This window comes from Papaver somniferum, chromosome 5, assembly GCF_003573695.1.
Source record: "Papaver somniferum cultivar HN1 chromosome 5, ASM357369v1, whole genome shotgun sequence".
Taxonomy (NCBI): Eukaryota; Viridiplantae; Streptophyta; class Magnoliopsida; order Ranunculales; family Papaveraceae; genus Papaver; species Papaver somniferum.
The window spans coordinates 110219371-110240717 of record NC_039362.1 but is presented as its reverse complement, the minus strand read 5'-3'; the positions used below and the strand labels follow the sequence as shown (position 1 = coordinate 110240717).

The following is a 21347-nucleotide window of genomic DNA, read 5'->3' as shown; positions in this document are numbered from 1 at the left end:
TACGCCTACCGGCGGTTGTTGGAAATCTGGGAAAGTATGTGTACCCGTACGCATACTGGCGGAAGTTTCACGTCCGTGAATTTCTGCTGGAATTTGGAAGTGTGAATTGGTATGCGCACCCGTACGTGTATTGGCGTAACCAAACTCGGTCCGGCTACTTAGGTATGCGTACCCGTTTGCATACTTAAGTAGGTCACTTTCTAAAATCGGTTTATTCATGAACTAAAACATTTATATAATAAGGAATGCAATCTTTGCAAACCGTGGCTATAATGTTCATGAATTGATTCGAGTGAATCAAAATTGATGTTGCTTCAATGGTGTCTTGTATACTTCTATGAGATCTAATCAATTGGACAACTCTCTAACTAGTTCATTTGAGTCATTTGAACCAGTTATGGTGGAGATGAATAAGGTTGATATGAAAGTGCTCATATGGCTAACCATTGGTTAACTATTGTTGAACCGACTAAGTGTACACGTTTAGGTACGGTTACTCAAACCTAAATGAAGGTGCATTTCATTTGTGTATAACAAGCTAAGTTCGATCTAACGGTTGAAAGACATTAGCTTGAATCTAATCAGATTTTCATCTAACGGTGAATATTGAATGCTTTGTTACCAAGGTAACTTAAATTGCAAACCCTGATTTGAAATCTATATAAAGGAGAACTCTAGCAATTGGGAAACCTTAGCCCCACACCTCCTGTGTGATACTAGTTGTATAAGCTAGAGTCGATCCTCCTTTAACCTTAGGTTTTTCACGAAACCATGTAGGCTAACGACTTGAAGACTTCATTGGGATTGTAAAGCCAGACCCCAACTATTTTCTCTGTAGTTGCTTAATCCGATATTGTTGTTTTCTATCGTGTGTGAGTACAATCGTAAAATTGTCTTGAGATTTATATCTCCGATAGGCAAGATAGAAAAGTAGTCACAAATACCTTCGTCTCATCGTTTGTGATTCCTTAATATCTTGTTTCGTTAATCGATTAAGATTATTGCGAGGTGATTGATCCTTTCAACAACATTTTATTGAATTAGTATAATCATGCTTGTAGTTTAAATCATTTAAATATCTTCCAATGTTGAACTTGTGGTTCAATGGTAGCATGACTGACTCCATGTCAGATGATGCGTGTTCGACTCACGCCAAGTTCACTCCATTTACATGGATCAACTTTCATTGTTGATCCATTTTAGGGGGATCAACTACCATTATTGATCCCATAAATTGGATCAACTTTTATAGTTGATCCTTTTTTTTTTGATCAACTATCGTTGTTGATCCCCTTAATTGGATCAACTTCTACTGTTGGTTCTATTTTTATTTGGATCAACTATTGTTGTTGATACAAAATATCTAAATCAGTGGTGGTGGCGACGAAGGTGGCGATGGTAGTGGCGGCGACGGCGAACTAGTGGTGGTAGCGGCGACAGACTAGTGGTGGTGGAGGACTGTTGGTGGTGGTGAAGGAGTGGTGGTGGAATATTAGTGGTGGTGGCGGTTGGTAGGTGGTGATTGTTGAACGGTGATGGTGGAATGGTAGTTGAATGTTGTTGTTGTTGGTGGTGGCGGTGGTGGTGAAGGGGTAGAGGAAGAAATTTGTTCCATTTTTGAAATAAAGAAAAATATTATATGGATGAGGTTATTAATGTAATCTAATTTTAAGTGGATAAGGTTATTAAAAAGTAGGGCATATTTATTGTTGTATAAGGATATATTTATTGAGTGTCAAAAGTAGGGACATATAAATAATGTACCCAATGTATAACTCCACCATCTACTACTTAGAATATCAACCGTCAAAAATCAACGAATTTTTAACCGTTAAAATCAAGATTGGTAGATGGTTAGGTTTAGTATTTCAGAATGTGCTCATTTTTTGTGCGTATGTAGAGTATTGTAAGACGAGCATATCCTCAAAATATTAGCTTCAAATACGCTACCGTTTAAGTTTCATCAAAAATAATACTCCCTCCATCCCTAAATAGATGACTTAGTTATATCCCTATGGATATTAATTAGTAAAATTTAGAAATGATTTATTTCTCAAATTATAGAGGGATGATCCACTCACAATTCTATTTTCACACTATCTCACATTTCGGGAGTCTTTTTACCTAAAAAAATCCTAAACGATAACGGATTTGAAACCAATATTTTTGAGGTACATTACTCTTGTAAAGCTCTACATACCCACAAAAAACGTGTAGATTCCAAAATTCCAACCCTCATAATCTGTCTATCTTAATTTTAACAGTTGAAAATCCGTTAATTTTCGACGGCCAATTTCGACGACCAATTTCCAAAGTAGATGTTGGTGTTATACATTTCAGAATGTGCTCATTTTTGGTAGGAACATAGAGCTATGTAGGAGAAACATGTTGTTTACGATCTTTTAGAAAAAAAGACGCTTAAAGTGTGAGACAGTGTGAAAGTAGAAGTGTGAGTCCAAATTATATCACCAATATTTGTAAACTTTATACCAATGAAAAGCATTTTAAAACATCTCTATGACGAATATAAACATGTCCATCAAATTATACATATTTCTTATACTAACAATAATCAGTTAAAAAAATAATTTTAAAAATATCTCATTATTTAACGATACAGGTCATTTATTAGTAGGACAAAATTTAAAAATAAATATGTTACCTATTTAGGGTCAGAGGAAGTATCTCCCGGAATAGTGTAAATTTAAGAGTGTATCTCATTAAGTAAATTTTTAACATTTAATGGTAGGCGTCGAATAATTTGCGTAGGCCTTGCTTTATAACACGTTTGGATACATCAAAAGGCAAGAAATCAGTTTGGGTGTGGAATTTCAGAACGACTTATAGCAACAAAAAAAAATTGATTTTTTTGTATCCAAAAACGCAACGCCGTATTAGAGTACCATAATTCTTTTTAACCAAAATTAGGATTTGCAAATCTACTGCCACCGCCACTGGGAACCTAGTTAGTAAGTTCGCGAATGATTCGCGAATTTTTCCGTATCACGAATTTTACCGTCTTATTCGCGTACGTTTGCAACTTCGAACCCAAGTCGCGTATTATGTGGCATTCCCGGATTATTCGCGAAGCGTTCACGAATTTTACGTATTCCGAATGATACGTCCGTTTAATTCGCCATAAATTCTTTAGCTTTTACTTTTCAAAGACTCCACTTTTTGGGCTTTACTGCCTTCCGAGCATACACGACCGAATATTAGACGTGTTGTAATTTTTATGAAACAAAAACGACTGAAGAGATTTGAAGGTGAAGGTGAGAGAGATCTCAAACTCACTAACCAAGCATCTAAACCACCATACGACGTCCTCTTGGATAACTAATGTTGTACATATTATTAATATCATCATATTAATTTTATTTTTTCTTTAAATAACTCACACATATGCATAAAAATTGGTCTATGACCTTATAAATACAAATTATTTGGTATATATAGATACCGAATTTTCAGAGCTGAACTCACATTTATAAATCGAATTATACACATACGTATGTCGTTCCGAATTACTGACGAATCACGTCCCGTTGACCGAATTTTGGACCGAATCTGGATTTTACAAAACCGTATAATACTCGTACGTTTGCCGTTCCGTACGTTTGCCGAATCCCGAATTGCTAACTAGGACTGGGAATGGGAAGATCCGTATGCGTCACACCACCTACTTTTTCATTAGTGCCTACATTTTAATAAGCATCATAATCAACACGTAAATTATATCAAATCAAAGAGTAACACGTAAATAAATCGCATGGCCCCAACCGTAAATTACCAGAAATTGATTAACCCTCATCGGCCAATCATAAAAACATCTATCATTTCCCTCGGAAGAGAGAAGGAAAAAAAATCATACTCATTTTCACTCTCTTTTCTTTTGTTTTTGGGTTTCTTCTTATTAAATAATCTCTCCACACTGTTTAAATTTCTAGGGTTTCTTTGGATCATCGTAGAATCTTATGTGAATTTCGTAATTCCTAGTATTTTTAGATTTATTTAAGTTTTGATGGAACTGGGTACGTAATAGTTGTGATTTTGTGTGTTTTTTGTGGTTGGATTTGGATATGGGAGCTTACAGAAATGAATCAGATTACATAAGAGAAACTCGATCTCAATGGAATACTAATTCTAATATGGAAAGCGGTGGGATTGGGAATTTGGTTGATAAGTTTTCAGAAATAGGTGTTCATAGTCATCAACACCAGGAATCTACTCCTAAAGATAATAGTCTATTTCAGGTTATGAAAGCTGTTGAAGCTGCTGAAACTACTATTAAACAACAGGTTAGATAAATTTCTTTGTTCTTCTTTTACCTATTTGAATTGGTTTTGTGTAAGTTTATTGAATTAGGTTATAAAATGTGTAGAAATTGTTTATGATTTAGGCTTAAAATGTAATCGTTTCCATGTTAAGTGAGTTTTATCTTGGCGTCCATTAAATTCATGTAGCCTAGATCTTGGTTTGGATGTTCTTAACTATTGGTACATTTGAAACCACTTATCAAGCATGCTTTGGGCATTAAGTTGTAAGTGATTGAATATGTTTTTGAGGTTCAATAACTTTAGGAATTTGGTAGAATTCTTTAACACGTAAGAGAGCTGGTAAGTGGAGGCCATCTAAAATGGCTAAGTACAAGCTATTCGTAGCGCAACTAGCAGTTCCAAAGATAGAGTGTGAGAGAAAAACGAAAGTACAAGTGGTCGCTGGTTTATACTTGGATATTTTTACGAAGAAATACTGCTGAGACGGAAGGAAAACATTCCCTCACAATAACATTAGTTGAAATAAGGATATTAGTCATTTCTAATCTTTGATAGCTGTCTTTACAGAGGTTCTTGAGGCAACATGCTTGACATGCATCCAGTGCCACAGTTCTCGGTGTAACTTATAGCGACAATATTGTTTGGTTATTTTGTTTCATTTTTCTACTCTGCAACTTCTTCCCTTTTTATTGGCTCAAAAAGGGTGGGGCTCATATTGTCTGTAAACATATTCCTAGGTAGAAGAGAATAATCGCTTACGGGTGGAGCTTCAGAAAAGAACACAGGAGCTTGACAGATATGTAAGCGCTCATACTTCTATCGTTCTAATATATGTATACTTAGCACGCTAATTCGTTATCCCTAAACTTCTTAATGGTCTTTGCCTTTGTTGTATGCAGTTTTTTCCCAACCTGTGATAATAATTTAAATTTTTCTCAAAATACACTTCTCTGCACATGTTTCTTTCTTTCTTTTAGTATGTTAATTTACCTATTCACTATTTTATCATAGAAGTGAGAGGTTCTGAAGTATTAACCGGCGAACTGGCGACACCTCATAAATAGTTTGTTATATTTGTTTTCGTAATGATCTAATCATTTGATTGGAACCTTAACATTTCATAATTTACCAAACAGTGGTACTTATATAGGCAAGGCTACTGACATTAGAACCATATAGAGGGATTTCAAACTCTGCTGGAAGGGAAATGCTTCTGCACATTACGTGCCAGAATAAACTCAATCTTCTTCTTTTTTTTTTCTTTTTCATTTTTTGGCAGTTTTTCTTCTTGTTCATTTGTTTTTTTTTCAACATCAAACACCATGTAGCCTTTTTAGTTTTACCTTCTGATCATACATTGTGGTAAACTGTGCTCCGGCAGAAATCAGATGAGTCAAGTTCTCCGAGACTCCAATCGGATGGTTTACAGGATGAGCATGTTCAGGGAAGTTACAAAGCACAGCGATTTGAAAATACCTCAAGGAATCAAGACGATAGGGTTAGATGGACAGATAATGCGACAGTACTTGGTTCACAGGGTGCTCTTGTTCTGCAACAAAATGGAGCGCCAAGAAGCGAGCATCCTGCTGTACATACTTTTGGTGAAAGTCAGCACTACACTGAATCCAACAAGTTGAATGGTACTCTAAGTCAGTTATCCTCACCATCTCCAAGGTCCTATTCTCCAAACAGGTAGTTCCCAGGGGAACACAAGACACCTTTAACTCATTGGTTTTAGATATGACCTTTCAAATTGATTCCGTGCCAGAGTTTTCACATTATTATTTACATAGCAGATTTGTTACAATTTTATAATCTAATAGGTACCTCCGAGAAAGAGAGTTTGATTCCAAGATGAATCTGTTTGGACAAGGGCTGGTTCCAGTTTCTGAACAGGATAGTCAGAGCAGCCCATGGAAGAAGGTACTGCTTTTGTTGGTATGAACCAGTTGATTTGAGTATGCATCAGAGGTTATGGACCAACATATTTATTCTTTGCAGGAGCTTGTTCTCAAGGTTAGAGAGCACGAAGAAGAGATTTTGCAGTTACGAAAACATCTCGGTGAATATTCGATTAGGGTAATGCTGGCTCATCTGTTTGTTGTCATTTTTCTGGATGGTTGTCATTTACCTGATAACTTCAACTTATTGATGCCCTTATTGACTTGCATATTGAATAACTCATCGACACTTCAATAGGAAGCACAAATACGTAATGAAAAATATGCTCTGGAGAAACGTATTGCTTATATGCGTATGGTGCGTAAGATTCTGCTTCTGTTTCTTACATTTCCTCTTTCCCTTTCTTCTGTTACTCTTTTCTACCTCTATAGCTAACTCTGAGAAACTTGTGTTTCAACACATACTGCCAGGCATTTGATCAGCAACAGCAAGACCTTGTTGATGCTGCATCAAAATCTCTCTCATACAGACAAGACATAATTGAGGAAAACATACGCCTTACATATGCTTTGCAGGTACTTTCCCGTTATTTGCTCATTTAAAGGTATGGTTTTGTGTGCGTAAGTTTGCATATACCTTACAAAAGCCATAGCTTTGAATTTTTCGGTGTGGTGTCTGAAAATGCTAGGCAAACGAGCTCTCCAATTTTGATATGCACGTGTGACTTGTGAGCCTGTGCAAGTGGTAGACTAGTAGAATGTTTTAAGAAATCAATCCTTTTAAGAAATTTCGGTGACCTATTTTGGTTATCATCTATTGTGTGTTAAAAGTAATCAATCCTTTTCGAGAATATCTGGTTTCACATCGTTTTGTTTGATGGATTTTGATAACTGTTGCTAGTTTGCCTTTGTCAACTTCGTTTTCATTGTTTATCGAAGCTGTATCTGCTGCATTCTAAATGAAATTGTCTGAGGTTTGATTCTTTCAGGCAGCACAACAAGAAAGATCAATATTCATATCGTCTTTGTTACCTCTTTTAGAAGATTATTCTCTGCAGCCACCGGTGCTTGATGCTCAATCCATTGTCAGCAACCTAAAGGTTTTAATGTGCAATTAATGTATTATAGAGTTAACTGCTCCTGCATTTCTAAGTTTTGTAGTGGAGTTTTTTTTTTCTTTGATTAATTTTCATTTGATTATCTCTTTGAACTATTACCGTCCTTACCTATTTACGCTTTGATCAAATTGTCGATTGCCTAAATCAAGCTATTGAATTTTTACATGGACCTTTTCTGAAAGGGTCCAGGTTTATGGAGAAAAGATGTGTCTAATAGTTATGATTAATGATGTGGCTTCATCAGGAATCCTTTGGGTATTTTATCGGTCTATCGAAGGCTGGAATCTGGCACAATTTCCGAATGTGCAAAACTTGAGCCTGTAAAAGTGAATATATATTCTCATAAAAATAAGATGGACAAAGCTACATGCGTAAAATTATTGTGCTTATAGATGTCAGATAGCTGTGTTTAGATTAGCCTATGTAATAGTTTCTTCCATCTTGCAGGTTCTGTTTAAACACCTGCAGGAGAAACTCATTCTTACAGAGGTATATTTACATAGATCAGAAAAACTTTAGCAATTGTTTATTTGTATTTATTAGTTATTCTGGTTTGATTGTCTCACTGGCAAAAGTTTTGAACTATTAAGTACCTGCACTCAATATCTTCGAAGGATATTGGGGGAGCATTACTGTCAGGTGTAGAATTACTATTGAAATTGCTCGATTTCTTACAGGTGTCAAAACTTATATGTAGTTTTCTAAATGTCACAGGCAAAGTTAAAGGAATCTCATTACCAGTTGGCGCCATGGCGTTCCGAGTCTTTGAATCCCCCAATTTTTACTCCACAATCACAATCACAAGCACAATCACCTTCCAGGAGTCCAGCGCTGAATACATCAGTATGACGGCATGCCTTTCTGTAATTTTCTTCCTTCATATTTAAATGACTTGTGTTAATTCTCACATTTCCGTAGCAGAACAAAAATGGGCTTGAACTGGTGCCTCAGCCAGCATATTCTCATAGTCAGACGCCTATTTCAGCTCGGGCAAATGCTCCGGCAGCCACAGATTGGAACTCATTGGGGCAGCATACACACCAAACTGATTTTGTTGGTGATGGGTCAAAAAGCCCGGAACCTGATAACTTGGGACAGCCATTTCCTTCTACAAGCAGGTGAGTTTGAACTGAAGACTAGATGATTAAACATAAAATTTCTAGTACAATTGTGTTGCTGTTTGATTTGTTACATTGACATGTATTGAAATAGAAATCAGTCATGGGTGATTCATTTGTTAATGCAATTAGTAGTCTTGCTTATTGTTATGAACATCTGATGCTTTTAAATAGAAGAAGTGAGTATCATCTGTCAATAGCACAAAAAGGGGTATCTTAAGCTTAAACCATGTAAGGACCTGGAGGAGAATAAATGGTTTCTGTTCTAAACCTGTTTCATAAGCAGTTTGATCTATGTGATTTAAATTTGTAAAGAAAAATGTTTGCAATTGTTGATTGATTAGCTAGAGATTTAGCCTGAAGTTACTCAAATGAAGGTCCACAGTACTGTTTAAGAGAATAATCATCATACGTCAGCATAGTTCATTATTTGTTTTTCAAAGATCCCTTTTCTTCTATGAGAGCATGTTAGATGAGTCTCTCCTTGTAATCTACAAAGCTTCTTTTACTGAGTTGAATTTGTGAAGGACGTCCCCTACAATTTGGTTAATTAGGACCATGAATAGCCAGTAAGTTATGGAGTATTTGGCATGCTGAATTAACTGAGCCTTCTTACACTGGAACTCAATTTTGTTAACAAATGAGTGAAATGATTTTTGATAACACTGGTGCGCTGCGACAATTTTTTTAGGTTCTTTACTGATGCTCGTCTTTGTTGGAAAAGTACGTGATTGTTCGGGCTTGTGTTCAACTGCTTTTAATGAATGTCTCCACCTCGATGTTTAATCTTACTCCAGGAATCCTGCAACCCAAGATGTATCACTGAACATCAGCCAGGGTGGTTTTCATAATAAGCATTTCAGTGAAGAAAACGCTGCTAAACAACTTTCTTTTAATAACGACTACCTTGGTAGTGGTGGGATGGACGACCCGGACGCTGTTGGACTTGATAGTGGGCGAGAGCCTTCACCTCATTGGAGTTCTGGAAATTCTCCTTATATGACACCGACACATGATGATCCAGGCACCTCATATTCTCCTTATTTACCCGCAGTGCTTGAGGAGCCTTCATCCTCATTTTCTGAAGGTTAGTTTCTTTTACTTTTAAGTGTCAGTTTGATCACCGGGCCTACTACTTAAATCATATTCTAATTTGCAGCTGCTGAAGATGATCCTTTACCTGGCATAGAAGGGCTCCAGATTTCAGGTGAAGCTTTTCCGGGTAGGGATCTTCAAGCTTGTGGCTATTCTGTTAATGGAACAACCAGCTGCAATTTTGAGGTAATTTTTGAGCTTTTAAATATTGCTAGCATTTCTTAGTCTCATTTTATTGGAGATTAGGGTATTAGACTACCATTGGTGGGATGTTACCTGGACGCTTCAAATGTAGGTTACTGTAACCTCTGCCTGACCTTATTTTTGACTTAAATCTCGTGTCTATATGCTGTATTCTGGAAGTAGTAATTCCAGTACATGTGTACAATAGTTCTAGTTTCTGAAAAATATTGCTAAATTGTGGAAACAAAGTATCTCTTCCAAACATAAGTTGTTTGGAGTCTTGACCTGTGTTTGAACTTTACCAGTGGGTCAGATATCGGGAAGATGGATCAGTACACTATATTGAAGGTACTAAGTTTTTTCTTTTTTGCTGATTCTGCTCTGATACTTTCTCCCTCCTGTTCGATTATTTCTCATCCTCGGCCTTGTCTGAATAATATTTGTCCACAGGTGCAAAGCAGCCTAACTATCTGGTCACTGCTGATGATGTGGATTCCTACCTTGCAATACATGTCCAACCTCTTGACAACAGAAAGCGCAAGGTATTTATTTTCTCAAATAGTTGTGTTAACATGTTAGCATAACTATTTTCAGAAAGATGAAATTTGTCTGTATTTCAGTTTGGTAGCTATAGCTTATGAAAGTGTAACCGAGAAGTTAGGATACCAATTTCAGCTGTACTTTCTAATCTCCCTATTCAAAGATAATAGAGAATATATGAGATTTCAGTTTTCATGTTTTCATCACTACAAATAATTGATAGTGGTATCTTGTTCAGGGAACTGTCAAAAAATTGAGGGTGTGTTCTGTAAAATCTGTAGTTTGTTAGAAGTTTTTCTTTGTCACGAAAGAACCTAATTTCACAGGCCTTACGGCTGCTTACACAAGTTATGCCTATGTTCCTTTACTTGTGTTTGAGAAAATATTTTTTGTAATATTTCAGGGTGAACTCGTAAAAGTGTTCGCAAATGAGCAAATAAAGATTGCCCTTGGTAAGTTTGCCCATTTCACTTTTTCATTTTTGTTTGTGCGAAATAACATGGACTCCACGAAAAATGAAGGGAACAAAAAACCAAAACCTCCAAATAGACTATTTAATTCTACAGTTGGGAAGACCATTCATATCTCTCCCAATTAGAGTAGCGGTTTCACTTGGCGAAGCTTGTCGCCACTGTTATCCGGAAGAATCAGCTCTACATTTAGCGAAAAAGTCCACACAACTATTACGTTTTCTATGAATTCGAGAGTGGAGAAAGTTGACATTTTGAGGCCTACTTGTGTAATATCTCATCGGACTTTCAAACACCAAGGCATCAGAAACTTACCATTGAAAGCCATAAGAAGAAGTTCAGAGTCACGCGAATCAAATTCTGGACCAACCTATATTTAAACAATACCCTATGCTAGGATTGCAGCGAATGATTCCTTAAGTTTTCCCCAGCACTTGTATTTCCTAGATTGCCAAAAGAACAACCATTATTTATTTTAATCCCACCAGGACCAGGAAGAACCCGGTTGACTTGAATTATACGTTAATTGCATTTTTCAAAAAGCGAAAACTTTGTATTGAATATGAACTATATGTGTTTCGAAATGTGCACCAAATGCTGCTTTAAAGATGCTTTAAAGATCCTAGTTACAACTCTGCAAGAGGTATTTGTTACATTTACTTCGGAAAATGCTGTCAGCACACAAGAAATGTTACATAGCATGCTTATTAATGCAGTGTCTTTCAACTACATCTGTTCCAGAATCTTATTATGCTAGATGAAATCTGTACTTGTAGCTTGTTCGAAGAGAGTATTGTTGCTGTTGCGATTATTTAAACATAGAAATCCAATTGCCTTTTATGCTAATGTGCTTTTAGGAATTTTTGTTCCATATATACCAGCTTAGCCTGAATTTCTTGAGCATTCCTTCTGTTTTAATTATTAGTTCCAGCTGCTCATGCTTTTAGTCAATAGCAAGTTGCTTGCATTTAAACTTTTCTCTGCTGTTGGTTGCAGATCCTGATATGCAAGAACAGATAGAGAAAACCCTTCATAGTGGACATGCTTCGTATGAAGTTTCTGTCGCGGTACGACAGCTTCATGTATAAAGATTGTTATTCTGTTGTTACTTAATCTCATGCAGCAGGCAACCAAATGCAACTAAGCCATATTTTCTCCTTGATGCAGGTCGGATATCTTGATATATGGGAGCCAGCTATTTTGGCCATTAAGAGAGAGGGTTATAGTATCAAGTGCAATGGACCTCGTGGTGTTGTTGTCACAGAAAAGTTTCTCCCGATCACAGCTGTACGATTTTTCACCTTTATGTTGATCTAGTCATGATTACCTGAACCTTTTGAAAGACTGATGCTGTCACTGTCTCGGTTTTCATAACTTAGCATACAATATCTATTATTTGTCTTCAGGTTCATTATCCCAAGTCTTCCCATGCTGGTAATGCATTAACTATCTTCTTATTTCATTGCATCTTTTGCAGGTTACAATTCCCTACGGAAGTCCTACAGCATTTTCGATTTCTGGTGCTGGCGGGGTTGAACATCCTTTAAAAACAACAGATAGTAGCGCGTAAGTACTGATTGGTCATTATGTAGACAATATGAAGACCTTAGTTGCTAGAGAAGAAGATAAAAACCAGGAGGAGATTGCTTCAAATATGGGGTGTCTGCCAAGAATAAATATTTGTAACTCCATGTCACTCTTTTTTGCAAGTATACCCTATCATTCAAGCCTACCGCCTACATTCATCCCAATCTGTTATTTTATTCATGCTCAGTCACTTGTGGAAGAGCTTAGCAGCCTCACTGCCCTTCTATGCCCATATCTATGAAGAGAATGAAACATCTGTTAGGAAAACTACTAACCACTTCTATGAAGCTTAAATAATTAGATCTCGCATTACGTAGTGTAGATATCTATATTTCGAAGCAGCTGTTTTGCTGTGAAATAATTTAGCGAACATTCTAAAGTTTTGTAATTCTATGTTTATTTCTGAGATATATTGTTGAACAACATCCCACCTCTTGTTCACCAAGTCTGTCTTTAATCTCACTTTGATTTTCTTTATGCAGGTTAAGAGATACCATTGTGCTCACGATGAGATTATTTATCATGAGGGTATAACTTCGACTTTTAAAATTGAACATTTGTTTGTAAGTTGGCATTTGTTTCTATGTGGCAACTGGTAATTCCATGCACTATGCAGCACATATCGTATGATGTAGTCTTTTAAAAACTGGCTTTGCATTGTTAGGGTTCTTTAGGCACTGTATTGTTATTCTAAACTTACTTCTAGCTGAAATTGTGATGATACTATCATAGTATTCTATAAAGGCCATGTTAGTAATTTTTCTTGTTCTCGCTTCTGTGTGCAAGATTCTATTAGAGATATATTTTAGTACTGTATAAACTGCATAGATATCAGAAGTCAGGTAGCAATTTTAGTGGACTTCAGGGGCCAAGAATTTTACTAGGCAAATCTCTTGAGAATCATAGCATACTTGGACAGTTTATCTTTTAGATTGTAGCAGAAATGGTCTCATATCAATGATAACATAAATTGAAGCGGCATCATCTTTTTATTTGATGACCTATCTCTATTTAGTACTTATTTTTGTTGAAACCTGTTGCAGCCTTCTGCTCAGCTCATTGGAAAGTGTATATATAAACATACTCTTCATTTTGCAGGCTGTTGAGAAAAGAAAAGGGAAGAAAAAGGGTCTGTTTTTCCACAAGTAGAGTGCATTTTTGGGGGGCTTTTGTTTCAAGCTCAATTGGGGGTATTTTCTGTAAAGTGTTTGTAGTTAAGTAGTAGGTTACTCATGTGAAATGAGTGCAGGGTTGTAGATTTTTCCTGCAGTTAGTGCATCTAAACCTCATCTTGTAAGAAGTCCAGTCAATTTTTTAACTGAGCGAAGTGGAGGCATTCCAGGGACGTTCCCTGTTGTAGTTCTTAACAATGTCGTACTATTGCAAGCTCTATCTTCTCTTTAGATGCAGGTTTGTCAGCAACTTTGTTATTGCCTATTGAATCTTGTATAGTTACCTGCAGTATCCTTTATTATTTTCTATTGACTATGATGATGACCTTTCAGATTTTTAAGTTCGAAAGAATTCGACTAATGTCTAAGAGCTGCTAATTTGCTTCAGCTACTTTTTAGACGAATAATCTCCCTAGTTTGTTGCTTTACTTTTTACACCCATGGTTATATTACATGGTTAGTTTGAGCTTTAGCTACAGTTGGATGTTCTTTGACCTATGAATCTCACAGCGGAACCCATGTGCATCTCATTGTTCACTGAAACAAGTTTTACTGTAGATAATCTGTACTTGTAAATTCCGGGTTTTAAGTTTGATCTTTAGCTACATTAAGATGTTCTGCGACCTATGAATCTCATGAGCAGAACCCGTATGCATCTATTGTTGAACGAAACAAGTCCCACTGCCACTGTAGATAATTTATACTTGTAAACTGCTAACGTGGGATATGAAAACCCATCAAGACAAAAGTAGCTGGTGGTAGGGGTGAGCAAAAAGTCCGGAACCGCGGATTTCACCCGTATCCGTCCAATCCGCAAGATCAATGGGCCGGACACAGGTGAGATTCTCAAATCCGCACTTTCGGCGGTTGGAGTTCGAAATCCGCGGATTCACCCAATCCGCAAGAGAAATGTTGTTTCATCTTCTGGGGAGACTGGTGTGACCACTGTCAATATAGAAGCTTATCTAACTCTTTTTCTCCTAACTGCCCGCATGGTTGTAACCTTCATTTTTGCTACATCAGTCCTCAACCCACATATAGCAAAAACAAGGGCAATAACAAACCAGACACAAAATCAGAAATCCTCCAAATTTTCTATCAGTACAGTACGTAGTTGCCCACAAATGCACCAAAAATTGAGTGAGTTCCGGTTGAATCCGTCATAAACATACATACACAATATCATAAACTATGGCAGATGACATAGCTATTCTACCAAGTTCTGTATTTAGAAGTTTTAGTTCACAACCGCGGTTAATCCGCATCCGGTCCGTATCACCCACTAATCCGCGGACGTGAAATCCGCGGGTGATTGGGCAGGACACGGTTGGATTTTCCAAATCCGCAACTTTGACGGTTTGGACGCGGGTGACTCCTAATCCGCATCCGTCCGTCCGTTGCTCACCCCTAGCTGGTGGTACCCATTAGCAGGGCAGGCACTTTTTTTTTTCTTTCTTTTCCGTGAATTCCTTTGGAAACGCAAAAATAGTGAAAAATCCCGCCTCATCCAAGATTTCGTCATATGCAATTTTGCGGGGAATTGGTTTACACTAGATTTTGTGTCCGTGCTACGCACCGGGCGGATCCGAAAATCATCCGGCATCATTTATTTTCTTTCAACTATATTTTTGGGTTTGGTGTGATGTAACTTTTCCTCGCCCCGTCATGCATTTTTGATTCGGTGTTGCGGGACCGTCGCGGTGCGATGCATTTTTGATTTGGTGTGACTCGGTTTCCCCTCGCCCCACTCCGTTGCATTTTTTACTTGGTGTCGCGCGGCTTCGCCTCATTCCGTCACGATGCAATTTTTATTTGGTATGCTCGGCTTCGTGCCGATACATATTTCATTTGGTATGGCTCGGCTTCGCCTCGCCCCGTCCCAAATATTTTCATTTTTATCTCGTTTGGATCTAAAAATGAACACGGAGGAGTATGAGCTATTTTATACTCAAGTGAAGTATAACTTTAATGAATGAATTCACACCACTGTAAAATGGGAGATAAGAGATGCCTCGGTTTATTAGTTACGCCATTAGTGCTATGTGCTACATCCTACCGCATCATTCAATACTTATAGATATTCATTGATTAGATTTCTTGTTGGCTATCTTCTTCCACGGCATTTCAAATAGATTGCTTCAGGATTATGTAGACAAATGGTTAAAATATCAAAACATTTTAACATTCTTTCACATGTACAGTAAGCAACAATACAGGTACATAAAGACCTACTCAAATAAGACTTTACCATAAATAAAGTAGAAGTGTATGGGTATGTCTTCCTTGGTGTCTTTTCCTCCTCGTCCACTGACAAATAAAGCTTTACGAGTTCATATAAAAGGAAATATCCCGGATTCGCTGCTTCAGATGCGTTCAAGGTGGACGCAACTCTGCTTTACACACTTATTCTTTTTTTCAATGGTGCATCCTTCTTGTAAAAATGGTTGCCTCCATTTCTACACCATCTTGCTTAATATGTGCATGTTCTTCACCTGAGATGAACCATGAAAATTCATTAGTTTCTTTTGATACCGTGTAACTCAAATAGAGAGAAACAAACACAGATATAAATACACTATTAAAACCTTGGGATTTCATTTTCAGAAACTTAATAAACTATGCAATAAAAGTTTGTATTCATATTCTCATCTTGTTTCCATGAATTGAGTGTTTCCAATTCTGATCCCTAGATGTTCAACTATCAATTGTCTGTTGCTTAGCTGATGATACTCATTTGTTAGCAATTGTGTCAAAAGTCTAGGTACCAATTGTGTTCGACGTTAGTGCCACACTGCCAGTATCTACTCGGTGAAAAATGTGTGCATCTTCTACTCCACTTTGGACCTTATAACTACCCTACTTAAAGTTTTTGCGCCATTAATACTCCCTGACCCATTAAACTTCCTTCCAAAGCTGCCGCCATAGGTAAGTACATGTTAGCTCTTGCTTAGAAGGCATGTACTCATTGTGCTTTTCGTTGTCCCACGTGTCAAGCGCTGTAACTTCCTTCCAAAGCTGCCGCCATAGAGTCATCGACTCATAGGTATATTTATCATATTCTTTCTGGACGCAAATCAAAATTAAACGATCCCCACAACTGATCCAGAGAAAAACAAACACAATCTAAGGCTGAAAAGAAAATAATAGTTAGGAGAAAAACAAAACTATATTGTGGCTTGATGCAGTTTCTAGTACCAAAATCAATAAACGGTGGGTGACAAAAAATACGTTCAAATACAACATGTTTACCAAGATTGCTTGTCCATTGTCAGTAGATTCCTGCCATTTCGAATGCTTTTACCACCACAGGAATGAGGCTAGGCATTGAAAAGTTAAAAAACCTTAGATGGAGATAACATAGGAAGTTACTAAGATGCATCAATTTCATAAACAAAAAATAGTGCCAGAATTAAACATTGGGATCAGTTTCTCGGTCCAATCTTCAAAGGAAATCCGACCATCTAACATAAAAGTGTCAATCACACCAGAAAAAAGAAAGGGAAGCAAATACAAATAAAAGCTCCCGTCTTTTCCTATCTGCAGATCTGTATTCAAGAAAAAAAGATAATGCATGATAAGTGATCGAGATAATTCACACTTGTACGTGGTTACTGACTTACACCCAAAGTAGAGAGAAAGAATAGGATAATAGTGATTTTACCTGTGATTTCATGTGCTCTCTTGAAGAGAGAAAGAAATCAGATTTTTCCTGAATGTGGAAAGAGAATAAGAGAGAACTGGAAAACTTAATTTTCTCCGCACCGCAAACCCTGAATTAGTTTAAGAGTTATGATAAAATATCCCTATTTTATCCTGATTTACAACAACTGTATCAAACCAAAAAAAGTTAATGGAAATACAGATGATGATTAACTAGGGTTTGAACGATTTCTCCATAGATCTACAGAGATAGTGTTGGTATCTCAATTAGCAAACTTGCCAATCCTTAAGTATATCTATCACAGTGACAACAATTCTGATAAACATAACTAACTCCACCCATGAGGTAAGCTAATTCTCTAATCATAATTTGAAAGCATATCATTGACCTGTGTTCCTTAATATTCCCTATAAAACAAAATTATGCTTTCCCCATTACTCCAAAATGATTCATCAGAAAGGTGTACATAGTTCGCTGTTCATCGCCCCATTAGCCGTTCATACGAAAATGCAATCCCCTTGCTTCAATAATAACAACATCTGATGCAGGTTGCAACTGCGTGCGGCTTTCGATTCCCTATTTAATCAATATGTTAGTTTAAATAGGGAATTTTTTTTTTCACTCTCCATGTTCTACGATTTGAAATAAAGTTACGTTGGGGTGGGGTGGGGGGGATAATGAGATTTTTTTTTTTTTGCTGTCAAGAAAACCAAAACCAAACCAAACTGAGACTGGATAAAAAATACAAATACCTTATCATAGTCGAATCTACCACAACCCAATCTCAAACTCCGACTCTTTGTAGTCTCTGCAATGAAAAGAATGAACCTTTTCAAATATCACAAACCAAATGAGATACGCAATAAGAAATAAACAGTGATAGATTACCTTGTACTTCAGGCTGTGACTTAAGCCTCGTAATTGAAAAGGCTTGACGATTTATATTGCAGATGCTTGACTACAACAAACTATTGAAGCAGCAGCAGCAACCATATAACTCAGTTTGTATCATCCCGTTTAATATGAATATCTTCCATTCTTATATATCTAAACTAATAAAATATGTAAATATTGCTAAGAATTTGAATGATCATGGACAAAATTTAAAAAATAATCATATAATTAGAAAACACAATGTCTATACGACATTTCAATTCAAATCAAGACGTGTTAGGGAGATAACAATTGTTCCTGCCATCAAATCATCTTGAAGATTAGGAGGTGTCCTACGGATTTCATTAATAATGGTGCAAAATCGGCATATAAATAATGGTGCAAAACCGGCATATCAATACAAACTCAAAGCAAACTCATTCTTTCTGTTGGCTATACTTATCTACTAATAGAAACTCAAATAAAATCCTCGAAACATTTACCTTTCCCTATGAAGAGGCACATCGAGTTCAAGATTTTCATCCAGAGTAATGTCCTATCCTGTAAAGCAAATAAATAAGATAAAATACAGTATTAGTCAAAGTAGACGAAACGTAACTATTGTATTGATTACCTCCCAGCATAATCACAAAGCTAGAAGTTTTAGGGTTTATGGAGAAAGTGGTCAAAATAATCACTAATATGTATGTACATCTTAGTTATCCCGCTGGTATCATACTCCTGCAGATTAGTGAAAACAAAAAGGTACCACAAATCAAAGTTAGCGAAGAGACAAAAAGGAATTTGGATCGTACTTTCCATCGATTAAGAGGCTTCTTTTCTCTTTAAATACTTTAGATCGTTAAAAACGAATAATGACCAATGGTCGATCAGCGAAAGAACAAAAAAAAAAAAAAAACCTAAAGGACATTCGTAGAGAAGAAAGTGGAAGAGAAGATGAAAGTTAGGGTTATGGTATAGGTTTAGGTTTAACTGTTTTTTTCTTCTTCTAATTATTCATAATGAAATTTTATGTTTTTCTTCTTTTGTTCCCGGATCTGTTTTTTCCCTTTTATGCCGTTTTTTTGACCGAAAAAGTTATTTAGTGTTACATTCATATAATTCTGATAAACATAAGTAACTCCACCCATGAGGTAAGCTAATTCTCTAATCATAATTTGAAAGCATATCACTGACCTGTGTTCCTTAATATTCCCTATAAAACAAAATTTTGCTTTCCCCATTACTCCAAAATGATTCATCAGAAAGGTGTACACAGTTCGTCGTTCATCGCCCCATTAGCCGTTCATACGAAAATGCAATCCCCTTGCTTCAATGATAACAACATCTGATGCAGGTTGCAACTGCGTGCGGCTTTCAATTCCCTATTTAATCAATATGTTAGTTTAAATAGGGAACAATAAGAAATAAACAGTGATACATTACCTTGTACTTCAGGCTGTGGCTTAAGCCTCGTAATTGAAAAGGCTTGACTACTTATATTGCATATGCTTGACTACAACAAACTATTGAAGCAGCAACAACCATATAATTGAGTTTGTATCATCCTGTTTAATATGAATATCTTCCATTCTTATGTATCTAAACTAATAAAATCTGTAAATATTGCTAAGAATTTGAATGATCATGGAAAAAATTAAAAAAATAATCATATAATTAGAAAACACAATGTTTATAGGACATTTCAATTCAAATCAAGACGTGTTAGGGAGATAACAATTGTTCCTTCCATCAAATCATCTTGAAGATTAGGAGGTGTCCTACGGATTTCATTAATAATGGTGCAATAATGGTGCAAAACCGACATATCAATAATGGTGCAAAACCGGCATATCAATACAAACTCAAAGCAAACTCATTCTTTCTGTTGGCTATACTTATCTACTAATAGAAACTTAAATAAAATCCTCGAAACATTTACCTTTCCCTATGAAGAGGCACATCGAGTTCAAGATTTTCATCCAGAGTAATGTCCTATCCTGCAAAGCAAATAAATAATATAAAATACAGTATTAGTCAAAGTAGACGAAACGTAGCTATTGTATTGATTACCTCCCAGCATAATCACAAAGTTAGAAGTTTTAGGGTTTATGGAGAAAGTGGTCAATATAATCACTAATATATATGTCCATCCTAGTTATCCTGCTGGTATCATACTCCTGCAGATTAGTGAAAACATAAAGGTACCACAAATCAAAGTTAGCGAAGAGACAAAAAGGGATCTGGATCGTACTTTCCATCGATTAAGAGGCTTCTTTTCTCTTTAAATACTTTAGATCATTAAAATGACCAATGGTCGATCAGCGAAAGAACAAAAAAAAAAAAACCTAAAGGACATTCGTAGAGAAGAAAGTGGAAGAGAAGATGAAAGTTAGGGTTATGGTATAGGTTTAGGTTTTTTTTTTCTTCTAATTATTCATAATGAAATTTTATGTTTTTTTTTTTTCTTTTGTTCCCGGATCCGTGTTTTCCCTTTTATGCCATTTTTTTGATCGAAAAAAATATTTAGTGTTACATTCATATAATTTGAGAAAAAGTGGAATGGAGAATTTTCAAGAGGGCGGGGACGCTCATCCAAGGGTGGGTATTCCATCTATCAATGAATCCATCTATCAATGAATCCATCTATATAGCTCCAAAGATTTGGTTTTGAGGACTCCTATGTATTCAAATGTCCTGAATACGGATGGAGGGGACCTAATCTATAATAAAAATACAAAAATACTCTTTGATAACTTACATAATTACCTAAACTAAACCTAATTAAAACCAAAATAAAAAACTATACCTAACAAAAACAAAATACATTGTTTTGTTGAAGTAGAAACAAATATGGAAGAACAGAAAAAGAGAAACTCTTATTGATTAGAGATAAGTTACATGTTACATAGGTTTAAGCCTCTATATATAGGTTACGAGGTAAATTATGGTTACATCTATACATGCCGCACATAAATGGGCCCAAGTCCCTACAACACTCCCCCTTATGCGGTCCAATATTAGTGCTTCATATGTAGTGCTTCACATGTAGTCCTTCATATGTAGTTCTTCAAATGTAGTTCTCTCCTCGATGACCACCGTATCTAAGTCTATTGCCTCATTAAAACCTCGCCAGGAAAACCAGAGGGACAAAAGATGAACTAAGGAAAAAGAGTATATGATTACATTCATTATACCGTTCCGAAGACAATGCATCGATGCTGAGCTATATCTAGCTAACAAGTTCATTGAGGATGTAATATTTGGTCGAGTACATTATACTAAGTACAACAATGCGTTTATTGCACTTAATATGGGAATTTTAGTTACCAACACATCTTCGTCATATTCA

At 36.3% G+C, this 21347-nt stretch overlaps 1 protein-coding gene and 1 long non-coding RNA gene across 15 annotated transcripts; one reads left to right on the top strand and one right to left on the bottom strand.

Annotated features, from left to right (window-relative positions):
• The first annotated feature begins 3835 nt into the window (after positions 1 to 3835).
• LOC113282402 lies at positions 3836 to 13861 on the top strand. Of its 3 annotated transcripts, none has more exons than XM_026531392.1 (21): positions 3836 to 4298; positions 5015 to 5077; positions 5659 to 5969; positions 6101 to 6200; positions 6279 to 6356; positions 6477 to 6536; positions 6650 to 6754; positions 7168 to 7278; positions 7744 to 7785; positions 8011 to 8139; positions 8215 to 8414; positions 9212 to 9501; positions 9574 to 9695; positions 9998 to 10040; positions 10143 to 10234; positions 10636 to 10684; positions 11699 to 11769; positions 11870 to 11989; positions 12180 to 12268; positions 12772 to 12817; positions 13388 to 13861. In XM_026531392.1, the coding sequence occupies exons 1-21, from the start codon at positions 4080 to 4082 to the stop codon at positions 13436 to 13438; spliced, it is 2391 nt and encodes a 796-aa protein (XP_026387177.1). In that variant the 5' UTR covers positions 3836 to 4079; the 3' UTR covers positions 13439 to 13861. The 3 variants fall into 3 exon arrangements, with proteins under 3 accessions (XP_026387177.1, XP_026387179.1, XP_026387178.1); XM_026531393.1 differs by having other exon boundaries at positions 3837 to 4298; positions 8218 to 8414; XM_026531394.1 differs by lacking the exon at positions 7168 to 7278.
• Positions 13862 to 15573: 1712 nt separating this feature from the next.
• LOC113282401 lies at positions 15574 to 20483 on the bottom strand. 12 transcript variants are annotated; one of them, XR_003326896.1, is made up of 6 exons: positions 19193 to 20483; positions 18499 to 18556; positions 18011 to 18174; positions 17875 to 17930; positions 17123 to 17698; positions 15574 to 17006 (listed from the first exon to the last, which is right to left on the bottom strand). It is a non-coding gene; the product is annotated as an uncharacterized LOC113282401 (long non-coding RNA). The 12 variants fall into 12 exon arrangements; XR_003326892.1 differs by having other exon boundaries at positions 18011 to 18169; XR_003326898.1 differs by having other exon boundaries at positions 18011 to 18090.
• Between the last annotated feature and the right edge of the window lie 864 nt (positions 20484 to 21347).